This window comes from Cololabis saira, chromosome 13, assembly GCF_033807715.1.
Source record: "Cololabis saira isolate AMF1-May2022 chromosome 13, fColSai1.1, whole genome shotgun sequence".
NCBI classification, from domain to species: Eukaryota; Metazoa; Chordata; class Actinopteri; order Beloniformes; family Belonidae; genus Cololabis; species Cololabis saira.
The window spans coordinates 33,990,590-34,003,913 of record NC_084599.1 but is presented as its reverse complement, the minus strand read 5'-3'; the positions used below and the strand labels follow the sequence as shown (position 1 = coordinate 34,003,913).

The window sequence follows — 13,324 nt, the reverse complement described above, 5'->3', positions numbered from 1 at the left end:
CCCATGTTCTCATGAGGAGCGTGTAGGGGTACATGAAAAGAAAATAAATCTTCCATTGAAATTACTCGCAGGCTGCAATTCTGCTGCCACGCTTCCCTGTCGGAGGAGGTAATTAAAGGCAGGGGAGTTACAAGCGCCACAGCAGACCCTGAAGCTCGAGGGGGACGGCTGCGAGGAGGTCCTGCTGTTTCATGTCACACCCGAGGCCAATATCAAAGTCTCAGATGGAGCGCGTCCCAGTGGCGAACAATCTAGTGGGCTGACAGCGACACAGGCTGCAGACTCGCGTCAGTCTACAAGTACCTGCTTCTTCTGACAGGTGTCAACATCCAGGTGGTGTGGGGGAAATGCTGGTATGTATGGGATACAGAGGAAATAGATGCACATTTATAAGAAAGGTATCTTGATGATCTTCATTAAAGTTCTACGGAAGAGAATACTCGTCTAAAAATGCTGCAATTTAATTGGCTAATGAGAGTGTATATTACACCAGAAAAACTTAACAAATTTAATATACAGATCCCTGACCTCTGTAATAGATGTGGAGAAGATAAGGGCACTTTGTTGCACTATATATGGTCATGTCCAAAAATAAGGGAGTTTTGGGAGGAAGTTAGAGTAATAATACAGGAGATTTTATCAATTAGACTGATGATGGAACCCAAATTTTTCCTACTGGGCTTATATCCTACAGGACATAACATAAGTCGCTCTGGAAAAATCTTCATAAATATGGGAATACTACAAGCAAAGAGAGTGATAGCTTTAACGTGGAAAAGTACTGGCAAACCGAGTGTGACGCAATGGTTCAAAGAAATGTCTTTATGTTTACCGTTAGAAAAAATTACATACACTCTAAAGGATAAACAAGAATTATTTCAGAAAATATGGGGGTGCTACATCCAGTATATTAAAAACAAAGATCTATCTGACTTACTGTGTGAAACAGGGACAGCATAACTATCCCCTGTACAGGACCACAATCATATGCTGCAACCTGAATATTATTTTATAACATCTGTAAGAATTCTCATGGACTTAAATTATCTTATTGAATGTACCTAATGTTTGAATATTGTTCGTATATGTATGTCTGTGTATTTTGCGTATCTATGTCAAAACTTTAATAAATATATTGTTGAAAAAAAAAAAAAAAGTTCTACGGAAGAGTATTAGGGCCATGTAGGAGAAAAAAATATTTTAGAGGGGAAGATTTTTTTTATTGTGCATTTCGAGAAAAAAGTCAAAAAAATGTTGTTTTATCAGTGATTTCCGTTGTATTACATTGAAAATTTTTATAAACTGTAAAAACAGATAAATTATCACTTACATCAGTTATCAAGATCCCACTCACTACTTTTCCATCAACTGCGTTTGTAAAAATATTATCAATAACAGTTGCACTCTGTGATGTAATTCTTGTTGGTTTAGATATCATTGGAAGCAGCCTCAAGCTATACATTGAATTTATGAATTCACTTGTTGTGTTCATTGAATTTGGATTTTCAAGATAAATATTAAAGTCTCCACATAAAAACAGAATCTTATTTTGGCTTCTGTCAAACAGCTCCATTATTTTGTCTGTAAATGTCTCTATGCAGGAACCTGGTGATCTATAGACACAACTGATTATAGCATTTTTAGCTTTTTCATTGATAATTTCCACTGTGATAATTTCCATAATACTGTCAACAACAGTTGTCATATTACTAACGACATCACATTTCAAACTAGTGTTGATATACAAAGCTACCCCTCCACCTTTTTTAATCCTTCTATTTACATAATATAACTCATATCCATCTATCTGAAATCTATCTGATGTTGAAATACAATTTCAAGAATAAAGTCGTAATTGTGCCTTTTTTCTCAACATTTCAACTTTGTGCATAATGAAAAAAAAAAGATCTTCCTCCTCTGAAATGTTTCTATTTTTCTCCTGCCTGGACCTAATACTCTTCAGTAAAGTTCTCTCCAGCTTCTGCACAAATCAGAGCGGAAATAGATTTTGACCAATGAAGAGATTAAATGGTTATCTAGTCAAAAAGGCTGGTGGTTCCACCGTATTGAAATTATGAGATTTCCTTTTTTTTTTTAACAACTGCTCTCAGAAAACTTGGGATATTTTAAATTTTAAGAAAATGCAGAGCAATTACTGACAATTATTGAATATAATTGCAGAAAACATGCTCACCTGAAGACAACATTTCATGTTTGAAGTAGGGCATCATATTTGTTCAACATGAACTGCTTTCAAAAAAGTGAAATAAAAAAAGAAGCTTTGCAAGTAGTGAAACTGACGTAACAACGTGAGCTTAAATGAAAGAAGACTGATCGATTTAGCGACTGCTCCGTCTCGGCCCTGCTGTGAGGGGCTGACATCCACGTTCCAGTTAAAAGTAACAAAGCTGCTCGAGTAAAGATGTCAAAGCATTCAAATTAGTCACATATGAGCAAACTAGGGAGCAAAAGAGACAGCGTTCAGAAATTACATCATCATTGCAATTAAAGACCCGAGACTGGCGGAACAAAAAAAGGGTGAGCTCTGCAGTCTCTGCTGAATCAAGTCCCCAAGGACGTTCGACAGAACCACAAAGTGTGTAAAAATCATTGGATCACCTTATATCTGAGGATAAAACCACTTTGATGTGAAAAGTTATCCAAACTTTTCATTTGCCCTGTCTGAAAGGGAGGCTGTGTGACAAGTAGGTCGTCGATCTGTCCAGAAAGAATTTCTCACAATTTAAAGCAGCACAACGTAACTTTCAGCTTTTCTGAGTTTGGCGGCATCTTTTGGACCAAAGCGGTAGTGCTTTGCCAGAAAGAACACTACGTTTCCCATGAGCACCAGCGCGTACTGCCGTAAAACTCCTGTCCCGTCGCGTGCATTTGTTTTGAGAGAAGACGGGACGCTTTTCTGTTTCACCAAGTGAACAGAAGGAACGCAAAAAACAAGATGTTAAACCGCTGGAAAGGAACTGGAATTTACCGGGATACCTTAAACAAGGAAGCCAGGGAGCGGTATATGGAGAAAATAATGATTATTAACGGTCTGGATCCATATGAAATCACTACTAAAGAATGGAGCTCATCGTCGGAGCTGCACTCTTTAGAAATAATTTACTGCCGCAGTTCTGCACAACCACTGTCTCCGGCTACCTTGTTTAGGAGTGTTTGGCTTCTTTGGTAAATGTTTGACTCGCCATGCGTTTCAATAAATTAGTATAATAGTACAACATACAGTACATGTTTTGTATTACTCTTACTTTTCTTTTCTTTTTTTTTTGACTGAAGAGGCTCCGAGGCGTGAGCAATATTTTTTTTTCCTCGTGAGATTATTTTTTTTCCTCTGCAGCTACAAATCAAATAGTTAATATTTTTTCCTCAACAAAATTAATCGCACCGCAGAGAGCTGGCCAACAACTGCGTTTAGCTGGAGTAATGGGGAATAAAACCCGTTTGAATGATCCGACCCCGGTCTGTGAGTGTTTGTTTGTGGTTTAATAAACCTGTGTTTTGATCCGACGCCCGTCTGTGTGTGTTTGTTTGTTTACTGAGGAACGTTATGTTTGGTCGGACTCGTTACAGCCGCGATCCAACCGAGCCGACGACTCTTTTACTCTTTTAATTTGTTATCTCAGATAATTGGCCGGCCTCCGTGGTTCTGCCTTCGAGCAGGATGGCGGTGAAAAGTTAAACCATTAGGATCTTTTCCCCACGTCTGTTATGTGGAGCTGCTGCAGCCACAACACAGCAACGGGTTACCAGCTTCTGCGGAGCTCTGCGCTCCACGCCCCACCCATTTTCGTCTCCACTACGAATCGGGAAGGAGGGGGAAGTGACGTATGCCGTAAAGCAGTCAAAGCCGTAAAGATTTGTAGTTTTTTAGTGTGGCAGGGTTCCTACCATGCTCCTCAAAGTTACATAGTGCCAGTGAAGGTGATACAGACCCCTCAGACCATGACAAAGGTTCATTAAACCTGTTGGAAGTTGATGTACCATCACAATGACTCTGGAAATATGATATTAAGGTGGAAAAGTTACAGTATGTAGTGTCGCTTTAAGGCTAAAGAACATAGTAATGTCACGTTAAAGTAACCACAACCCCATGAATATTAAAATGAGCCACAATTATTTTCACCTTTAGGACCCCAATTGTAACACAAAAAATAAACATTTTGAAACATCAAGCCGTCCACCATGTGAAGTAATTAATAAACGCACCAGAAAATCAGGAAAAGGAATCTTGATTTTGGGGCGTCTTCCAAGTGAGTCAGAGAAAGTCCACTCCCTCCTCCGCAGTAGCGTGAAATAGGTCTTATTGCCAAATATTGACTTGTCATAAATAATTCAGCATTATATCACAATGAATACATTATAATTTATACCAGCGACATAATCACTCAGCATCACGAACGCTGAATCTCCATATCATTTAAGAAACTAAAGTACAACGGCATCCTTGTTTCTGCAACTTGTGTTTTGTCATGATATCAGGATGTCAATTCTTATTGGGTTTTCTTCCGTCCAGCTCCGACATGGACAAACGCTTCAGAGCTGATCTAGCACTCCCCTGAACCTTTGAGCCTCCTGTCTAACACTTCAGCCCTCCCACACTGCATTCTCCATCATCACCACCCTCTTCATCATCACCACTCAGCTCCCCTTCCTTCTCTCGTCTCTCGCCATTTCAATCCATCAGCCCTCTCGCTGTCTGTCCTCCGGCGAGCAGACACTTCCACAGCAGTCCGAAATGATCTCAAGGGGTTGAATACTCATTAGGTTTCAAGTTAGAAGTCTTATTTCGAGACATGTGCCTGCACTTTTGACAGTACTGCATGTTGCACGTCATTATTAAACCTTCACATGTTCTGTCCTGCAGTGTGGTGCATAAGTCGAACGGATGGATACTTTCCTCATCCTGGGGAGAAACTGTACGGTATTGAGTAGCTAAAGCAGCAGGACAAAACTAATGCAAATCAAAAATCTACAATAGGAAATACCAATGAAAGGAGACGAATAAGAAAAAAAAAATGTGTACGTTAGAAATCAGGTTTCTTTTTATTTCTACTGCCCTGAGCCTAACCCTAACCCTTCAGGACTCGCCTCAGCGAGTCGTCTAAGCCTATCCTCTGCATCTTCTTCTCTCACACCAACTGACGTCATGTCCTCCGTCACTACATCCATAAATATCCCGGTCTTCCTCTAGGCCTCCTGCCCGGCAGTTCCCACCTAAGCATCCTTTTCCCAATAAACTCACTATCCCTCCTCTGTACATGTCCAAACCATCTCAATCTGACTTTATCCATCAAAACATTCAAGATCCCTCTGATTTACACATTCCTGATCCTATCCATCCTTGAGAGAAAATAATAAAAGCAGAAAGTTTCCACCCAGACTGCAGCAGAGAGTGAGCATGAACAAACAGACCCGGCGCGCATTCAGTTCCAACATAATGCTGATGCTTTTGTCATATATTTGGTGATACCACAGTGGAAGGGAGATTAGCAGTTTACTGTAAAGCCATAACTAGCAAAAAAAGAATTTATTTTGCAAAGATTAAATATTTTGATAATTCAGCAAATATGATGAACCACACGAGGAATTTTCATTCAGAAACAAAATGTGTATGATTTATCAATCCATTTCAAAAAGAGAAACACCAAATCGGTCGTGTCGTAACATCCAGAGCTAAGTGTCTACGGCCTCAGTTGTGGCAGCCCATTCAAAACCAGGACCAGCCCTGGGCTCTACAGCCCAACCAAAGACCAATAAAGGACTCTGAGAGAAAACATTAACATACAATGTAAGAACTCCTTTTGCCAAGTGACTTGTAACACTTGCAGTACGTACTTGTGATGGGCATGAGGTTGAACCCAAGAATAGCAAAAATCGAGGCCAGTGGAAGAGTTCAATTTATTAGCCAAAAATAAGGTGGTACAAGCCAAAGCTGAACATGGGAGTCCACAACCTGAACAGGCCAAAAATCTGTCCTTCTTAGATGCAGAAACCTTCAGGCAGGGAATCCGAGCAACCAGGAACCGGACAAGCGACGAGCGGGCAGAGTAGTCAGGGACAGGCAGGGTCGAGACCAACAACACAATCCAGAGAAAACTGCTAGAAGAGCTAAGACCATCAGACAAAGACTGAGTGGAAGGAGTGTATATATATCTGGTGAGGGAGCACAGGTGAATGTGGTTGCACTGATGAGGTGGGAGTGGCAGGCAGGTGATCAGCTGATCATGACACATATGGCGCTTTTCCACTAGTATCTACTGAGCCTAGGGCTGTTCGATTTTGCCCAAAAATAAAATCTCGACTTTTTTCTCTCAAAATCCGATTTTCGATTACAATTATTTTGTGAATTGACAAAAGGCAAAGAAATGATTAAAAATATGCAGTTTTTTTATTGAACATTTGCCCCATTGAGCTTTAAGTGCAAACGTTGCTTTTATTAAACCAAAAATGAATGAATAAAGTGCAAAACTCTGTAAAATAAGTTGAAAAAAAGTTTTAAAAAATATAAAGTTTTATCTCTGGAAAAAAAAAATAAAAATCAGCAAATCAGCACTTGCAAACATACAGTAAGTTATATTTCCAATTAAATAAAACAAGACATTTTCTAATTAAACTAAACTGGGTCTTTGCATGCTAAATAATGATGCAACCCATGAAGGAGGTAGAGGTGTGTAATGTCAGTCATTACATTTGATATTCACATTTGCAAGTTTTTTGCAAGGAACACGAGCCGGTCTACCCGGTGGCATGTTACAACGCCCCCTCCTACACTAAAGAGCCTCTCCGATGGGGCACTTGTCGCAGGTATTGAGAGGTATTTCCATCAATCATTAATATGGTATCAATCATTAATATGTGTGCAGACAAGGTAAAAAAAAAAAAAAAAAAAAAAAAAAAAAGGGAAAAATCGATTTTACGATTTTCACGTTTTAACATCGTTCTAATTACATAATCGCGATTACGATTTAAAATCGATTAATCGAACAGCCCTAACTCAGCCCGACTCGGCTCGTCACGCATCGTCCCGGCTCCACCCGCTTTGTCCTCGTTTGTTTTTCCACACCCAGGTGAGGAGTGGGCGGGTTGGGGTGAAGCTGCTGTGACGTACTCGATTGCGCAACCCCTTTGTTCGTGTCGGCGCAGATCAGAAATCAGCTGGAACCGCGAGCGGCTGAGAAGAAAACAGAGCGCCTGTGGATCTGGTCGTTCCTTATCGTCCGTCTACATCACTTTTTTAATTCTCTCCTCAGCCCCCAGGTTTATTAACATCTGCACCTCAGAGTTGGATCACCAAACAGACGTTTGCGCTGTATAATAAAATCGCCGCAAGCCGCCAGTCGTTCTCGCGCTGACTCCCGCTTCCTGATTCAAACATCTGACGGCCCCGCCCCCCGACCAATCAGTGGCTTGGAGGGTGGTGACGTCAGATATAGTGCCGGCTCAGCCCGGTTAGAACCTCGGCAGAAAAGATACAGAAAAAGTATCTGCTTGGCGCGGCTCCACCCGCCTCGGCACGTAGTGGAAAAGTGCAAGACGGGGGCGTGGCGGGTAGAAGTGAGCTGAGTAGATACTAGTGGAAAAGGGCCAATACAGTACTAAGATGGGTCACTCACTCTAGTAATGAAAAGATTATTGTATTAAAATACATCGGCATGTTTTAAGCAAGTAGTAAACAAAAAGTGAGTTCAGACTGAAGTAACTGCATGTATCTACAAATAAAATTCCAGCTCTGTGTGGTCATGAAATAATTGCTGCATGGACTCAGTGACTAGAAAACTAATCTTCTTTTTTTTTTCCTTTTTTTTCTTTTTTTTTTCCTTTTTTTTTTTTCTTTTTTTTTTCCTTTGAAAAAGAAAACTAATCTAATAGTAACTCTAGCGAAGAGTCCAGTTGGGAATTTTCGCAAAAATCCTGTAACTAGCTAGAAAAGTGGGACACACACAATTTTCCCTCCCAAACTCTCTGCAGAACTCCAGAACTGATTGGAGGAGTGGAAACTTTTAAACTGCATTGCGAGCTGCAAATGGTGTCAGAGGGAATTTGATTACCTACTTTATGTAATGCTATCTGAAAATAGTGGTAATTCAGAAAACATGACAGAAATACACGTACTACCTGCAACTTTAAATAGTACATGAGCTCGGTGGGAAGAGTTTTGATACTCATCCTTCCATCCAGCTCCACTTATCTGGGTTCACGTTGCACAGATGGATGTATGGGGGTGCAGATATTAAGGGATGGCTGGATGAGAGGCAGCCCTGAGTGGATCTAACGTTCAGCATCTTCGTAACACCTGCCCACTCTTCCACCCACAGACAGAATTTTCACTCAGCTGATCAATCTCTTTTAAACATTTGACTCTAAAAATGGATGCATATTTGAAAAATCGTTCACAAGCATCTCGCTGTGTACATATTGAAATAAAGACCTGTCAGGATTTGAGTAATGGTCAAAGTAAAGTGCAACTGCTGTAGCTGAATGCACTTTGCAGATGTAGCAGAACGAGGGAGCTGCCCTTAATCAACACAGCTGGTAGCCAACCATAATTGGTCCAGCTGTGTATATAAGTGGCAGCTTTCCCTGTGTCTTGCACTTCCCCCATTGCGTCATTTTCGCCCCGGATGTTCTTGCCTCTCAGGTAATGCTGCTGCTGCTTCACTCTAGTTGGTGGTCTTGCTCTCTCGGTATGTTAAAATCATTTGTATTTCCTTGCAGAGCGGCGACTAAATGCTATGCTCCTGTTGCGTGAATTAGCATCTCTTGTGTAGCTCTCTCTCTACTATGGTTGTTATCCACGCTGGCTGAACACTAGTGTGGTCACGGACAAATGCTGGTGACCGTGCGGGTTTCCTCTCTCCCTCACTCTATGCCTGTGTGAACCTACTAGAAGGTATGCTATTACTTTTGCTGCCTTCCAAGTTTACTTACTTTTAGCTTGGGATACTAATTTAGTTTTGTTTATAGTAGGAAGGCTCATCAGCTGACGGAGTCCCCGGTGGTGTGACGTCAGAACCACCAGCTGATTAAAGCCACCGCTGCTGTTTCGTCTCCTGCTGCTGTTTGCTGCAGTTTGTTGCTTGCTTGCTTGCGCTCCCACTTGCTTGCTTGCTTGCTCTTCTGCCTTGTCCTCACTGCGGTGCTTGTCTGCTCTGCTGGGGTCCCCTGAAGTCTCGCCCAGTTCCCGGCTTGACCCCGATAATAAATGTGGCGATACAGTGCCATTTTCTTTTAATTAATTTAGTTTAATAGTCTTTGGGACCAGTGTTTGTTTAACCCTGTTTATTTCATTTCGGGCAGTGTTTCTAGTGCAGTAGTTACCTGCCCTTTTGTCTTATTTTGCATGTTTATTATATGATTATTTTTGTAACAATTTGGTTGTTTTGCAGTTGCTGTAGGCCGGTGGTGGTGTTGGTGACCTGGGTGGAGTCCTTCCCTTTTGTGTGCTGTGTGCTTGCCACGTGTGGTTGAGTGTTTAAATTATTTTTACGTTAATACTTTCATTTTTGTAGACTCCCACTCCCTTCACTAGTTCCCCTCTGCACCAGTACGCTACAGCTCCTGCCCCTTATTTATTTTGCTCTTTATTTTCATGACTGGTTTTTAGTATTCTAGGGAGTAATTTAGCTCATAAAACATTTAGATAACCTTGAATCTGCGGTAAAAAAAACTTGCAATAATTAAAAGTGAAACGTTGTGATTATACCGTTCGGTCAGTTCAAGTCTTTGGTGATGAGACGAACGATGGAACGATCTTTATAATTCTTGAAGTACAACAGAATCCTTTTAATCCCATATTACCAGTTACACAATCCCCCACTTTTGCAAGTATGTCTTTAGGAAATTTAATTTCCCTTTAATCTGATTTAATTACACTAGTATTTTTTTTTTTTTTTGCCCTTAGGCTACAAAAGCCTCCCCCTCAAGGTGCATAAATTCATAGATGCTTTAACAGCTACTTCACTTTTGCATTCTCTCATCTTTTTTAATAAAATAAAGCTCCACCTCTTTTCAATATGTTCAAGAGAGATACTAAAACATTGCAAATTGTTGTATCTATTTCATTTTTCATTTCTCCCCCTGATCTCTGACCCTGGTTGAGCTGGAGTACGACTAACGTGAGCAGAGCTAAAGACAGAACAACAGAGGCTGAATCATGTCAGAGGAAATTAAAGATGTGGGATTATAAAACTACAACTGCAGAGATATTGTATAATAACGGAGATAAATGTAACTTATTTTTGCTACAGTGGCCCCGAGTTACACATGAGACAAGAATTGAAAAATTTCAAATATTTGAACCTCTCGTGAAATCTTTTAGTCGCTTTTCAAAACAATCCTTCAAAAGTACAAAGAACGTGAAGAGTGCCGACACGTCTTTTTGTTCTCCATGTTTGAGCATAAATACATTCACGATGTAAAAGGAAAATTGTCAATAGCATACCAAATACTCAGTTTTTTCAACCAGAGAACTTTTGAAAAATATAAACCATTTAAAAGTGTCGCCGCAAAAAAATATCAAAAGTCACATCGTGTGAGGAGAAGTCACTGGAAAGTCCACGATAGCACCTTGTCAGATTACCTTGAAAAATATCAAGACTCCCAAATACTTCAGAGGAACAACAGCTCGTCAGCTGGAACAGGAATCAAACATTTAGATGTTGTTATAGTTTCGCTGCATGAATTGGGCCTAAATCTGTATTTATTGTAAAGTGCAGTACAACTTTCCTCCAGTGTTTTCAGTGCAAGTAGACGTGATGAGGAGCAGACCCCGATCTGACGTGGCTCTGCCCGACCCAAGTGTGACGGAGCCGGTCCCCGGAGGCGGAGCTACCTCCCCCCCCGGCGCTGGACCACTATGGTCCCCGCCACGATGTCGTACACAGTCCTGTTGTGCTGGAAGAACAGCAGCGTGATGAAGACGGGGAAGAGGAAGGCGATGGAGAAGTTCTTGTTCAGGGCCCGGACTGCAGAGGCAGAGAGGGAGACGTTGGATGCTGGGACCACCAGGATGCGGTTCGGTCGGACCAGAGTGGACGTGTCACACGTCACCACCCGCAGACCGAGCAGGAACTTCCCTGGAGTTGCACCGCCGGCACCCCAAATGCAGATAGTCTCGTAGACGCAGACCAGCACCCTGTAGACCAGAGCCACAGCCATCATCTTCTGCAGGTCCTCCATGGACGTGTTCTCATCGATCTCCTCAACAATGAAGTGGGTTATAAACTTGGCAATGTCTTTCATGCCACTCAGATGCATGATCCACAGCACAATGGTGGCCTTCACGCAAAACAAGATGAAGAAGTCCACCGTTTCTGCCAAAAACCTCTGGAAAGGAGAAGGGATGGCATACTCTCGTCCTGCTTGAGCCGCGTTCCCGGTCTGCTGCGGGGCCGGCTGCGCGGCCCCGGGGTGCTGGTACCCTGCGGGGCTGTAGGGGTACCAGCCCCGCGGGTCCGCCGGCTGGCCCGCGCAGGGCGGAGGGAAGGGCAGCGCCGCCGGGGCCAGCCAGCCCTGCAGCCCCGCGCAGCCCCAGTAGTACCGCCACATCCAGCGCTGCACAGACAAAGCTTGTTAATACTTTCAGACGGTAAATTACTTTGATAATGAGTTTAGATTGTGTACATAAGCCTTTCCTGCAGGCCACTCATCAGTTCATCAAATATTGATCCCTCCATTATAATACACTGATCTCATTTTTCCTCCGTCATGACCTCCCTTCTGTCCTTCCCTCTTCTAATCATTAGTCATATAGGGTCAATCTTTATCTTTATTCTCTGTCTGTCATTTCACTTTTATCACATTATTCCTCCATCCATTCCTCAAAATGTTTCCTCCATCAATGCACTGCTTCCTTTTCTACATTGTACTCATGTACGACTGTCTTTCCTTTAGTTCCTCTCAATCTTGTTGGAACCGAGCAGCAATCAAACGATAAACCTTAAATCTAACATTGGTACAAAACTGGTTAGATTTGTGTCATAGACTGATATTAAAATCATGTAAAATACTGTCATCCTGGACTGCAGCAACTAAAAAAAGATTTCCATTAATATTAGACATTCTGTAACTTCTTGATTTTGCAGATTTAAAGAAAAGTTTTAATATTATTAGTATCTGCATGATGCTGCATACAATTAGTAAAAACACTTGCATAATGACAGGCATCAATAGAATTTTTTTTTAAGTGCAGATTTGCAATATTTTGCCCCATTTTAAATTCAAATACAATTTGAATTGAATGCATGTTATATTTTTCCCATTTAAAGTGGGTCTGGTTTACAGCAGCCTCGTGTAACTTTAAAAATCCAACAACAATAACTGAAACAATAATAATATTGTTATTATTTTAAGAATATCAGAATTGGCATTTTAAAATGGAATTGCATTGGAGCTAAAAAGTGATGGGTGCACATTGATGGATGGATTGATTATATCAACTAAAGTGGCACATTTTGTACTTATTATGTCTCACAAACTAAACACAAACATGAGATTTACAGCAAGAATTAAACTGTTTTGCTAATAAGCAACTGATGATTGTTTTATGCTTAAATGACGTAAAACATTTCAATGAGTGCATAAGAAACGGTCTATCAACAAGAATGCACTGGAACTAACAGAACAGCATGACTATTGAAAAATACATCTTGAAAATAATACCTCAGGGAAACAATGAAAGGTTTACTTCCCCTTTTCGACTGCGTGTGTGTTTGTTTCTGCGGTCAGCTGAACATTGCGTCTTATCTTTTGTGTGCATTTGCGTGTTCCACAAACAGCAGCAGGGCTGGCGGCTTTGATAACCGCGGCCTTGACTATCAGACCTGTACACCCTGTGCAAGTGTCGTCTGTGGCAAGTAGCTGAAGTGTGTGATTTAAACAGAACTTTTCTAGCAAAAGATTTTGTTGAAATGCATTTTAGGATTTAAATGTTTTTTTCAAGTGCATCGGTGTGAGCCACAGATAAGACCAACTCTGCTGACACCATTACTGCTCAGTACAGTATGAAGAAACAACATCCAACTTAAGAAAACACATGTATATAGATGAAATATGCAGGAAAAAATATTACAACATTGAGAATGTTACGCCAGCGTGTTCAGAAATGAAAATAAAGATATTACGTTAAGCAAGACAGAAAAGACGGAAGTATTATTTGTATTAATTATATCATGAAGTGTCTGAGATCTACCCAACTGGTTTCTTGTGTTGTGACGGAGCAGCGACTCTAGTCTATACCCTCACTGGCACAGCTTGTGTCGAAAGGCAAAAAGCCAACATGAAGAGAAAGCTAAAGATGCCCTGGGAA

General features: G+C 41.2%; 2 protein-coding genes across 2 annotated transcripts in view; both read right to left on the bottom strand.

Annotated features, from left to right (window-relative positions):
• raver2 (ribonucleoprotein, PTB-binding 2) overlaps positions 1–13,324 on the bottom strand; it is a 128,998-nt gene that overhangs the window by 68,513 nt on the left and 47,161 nt on the right. The gene's annotated exons all lie outside the window — the stretch shown is intronic.
• On the bottom strand, positions 9,822–11,565 carry LOC133457874 (protein FAM8A1-like). Its single transcript, XM_061737244.1, has one exon. The coding sequence runs from the start codon at positions 11,563–11,565 to the stop codon at positions 10,846–10,848; it is 720 nt and encodes a 239-aa protein (XP_061593228.1). The 3' UTR covers positions 9,822–10,845.

What these genes read in the sequence shown, in the direction of transcription:
- LOC133457874 (XM_061737244.1), bottom strand. Translation starts at nt 11,565, where the DNA reads ATGTGGCGGTACTACTGGGGCTGCGCGGGGCTGCAGGGCTGGCTGGCC.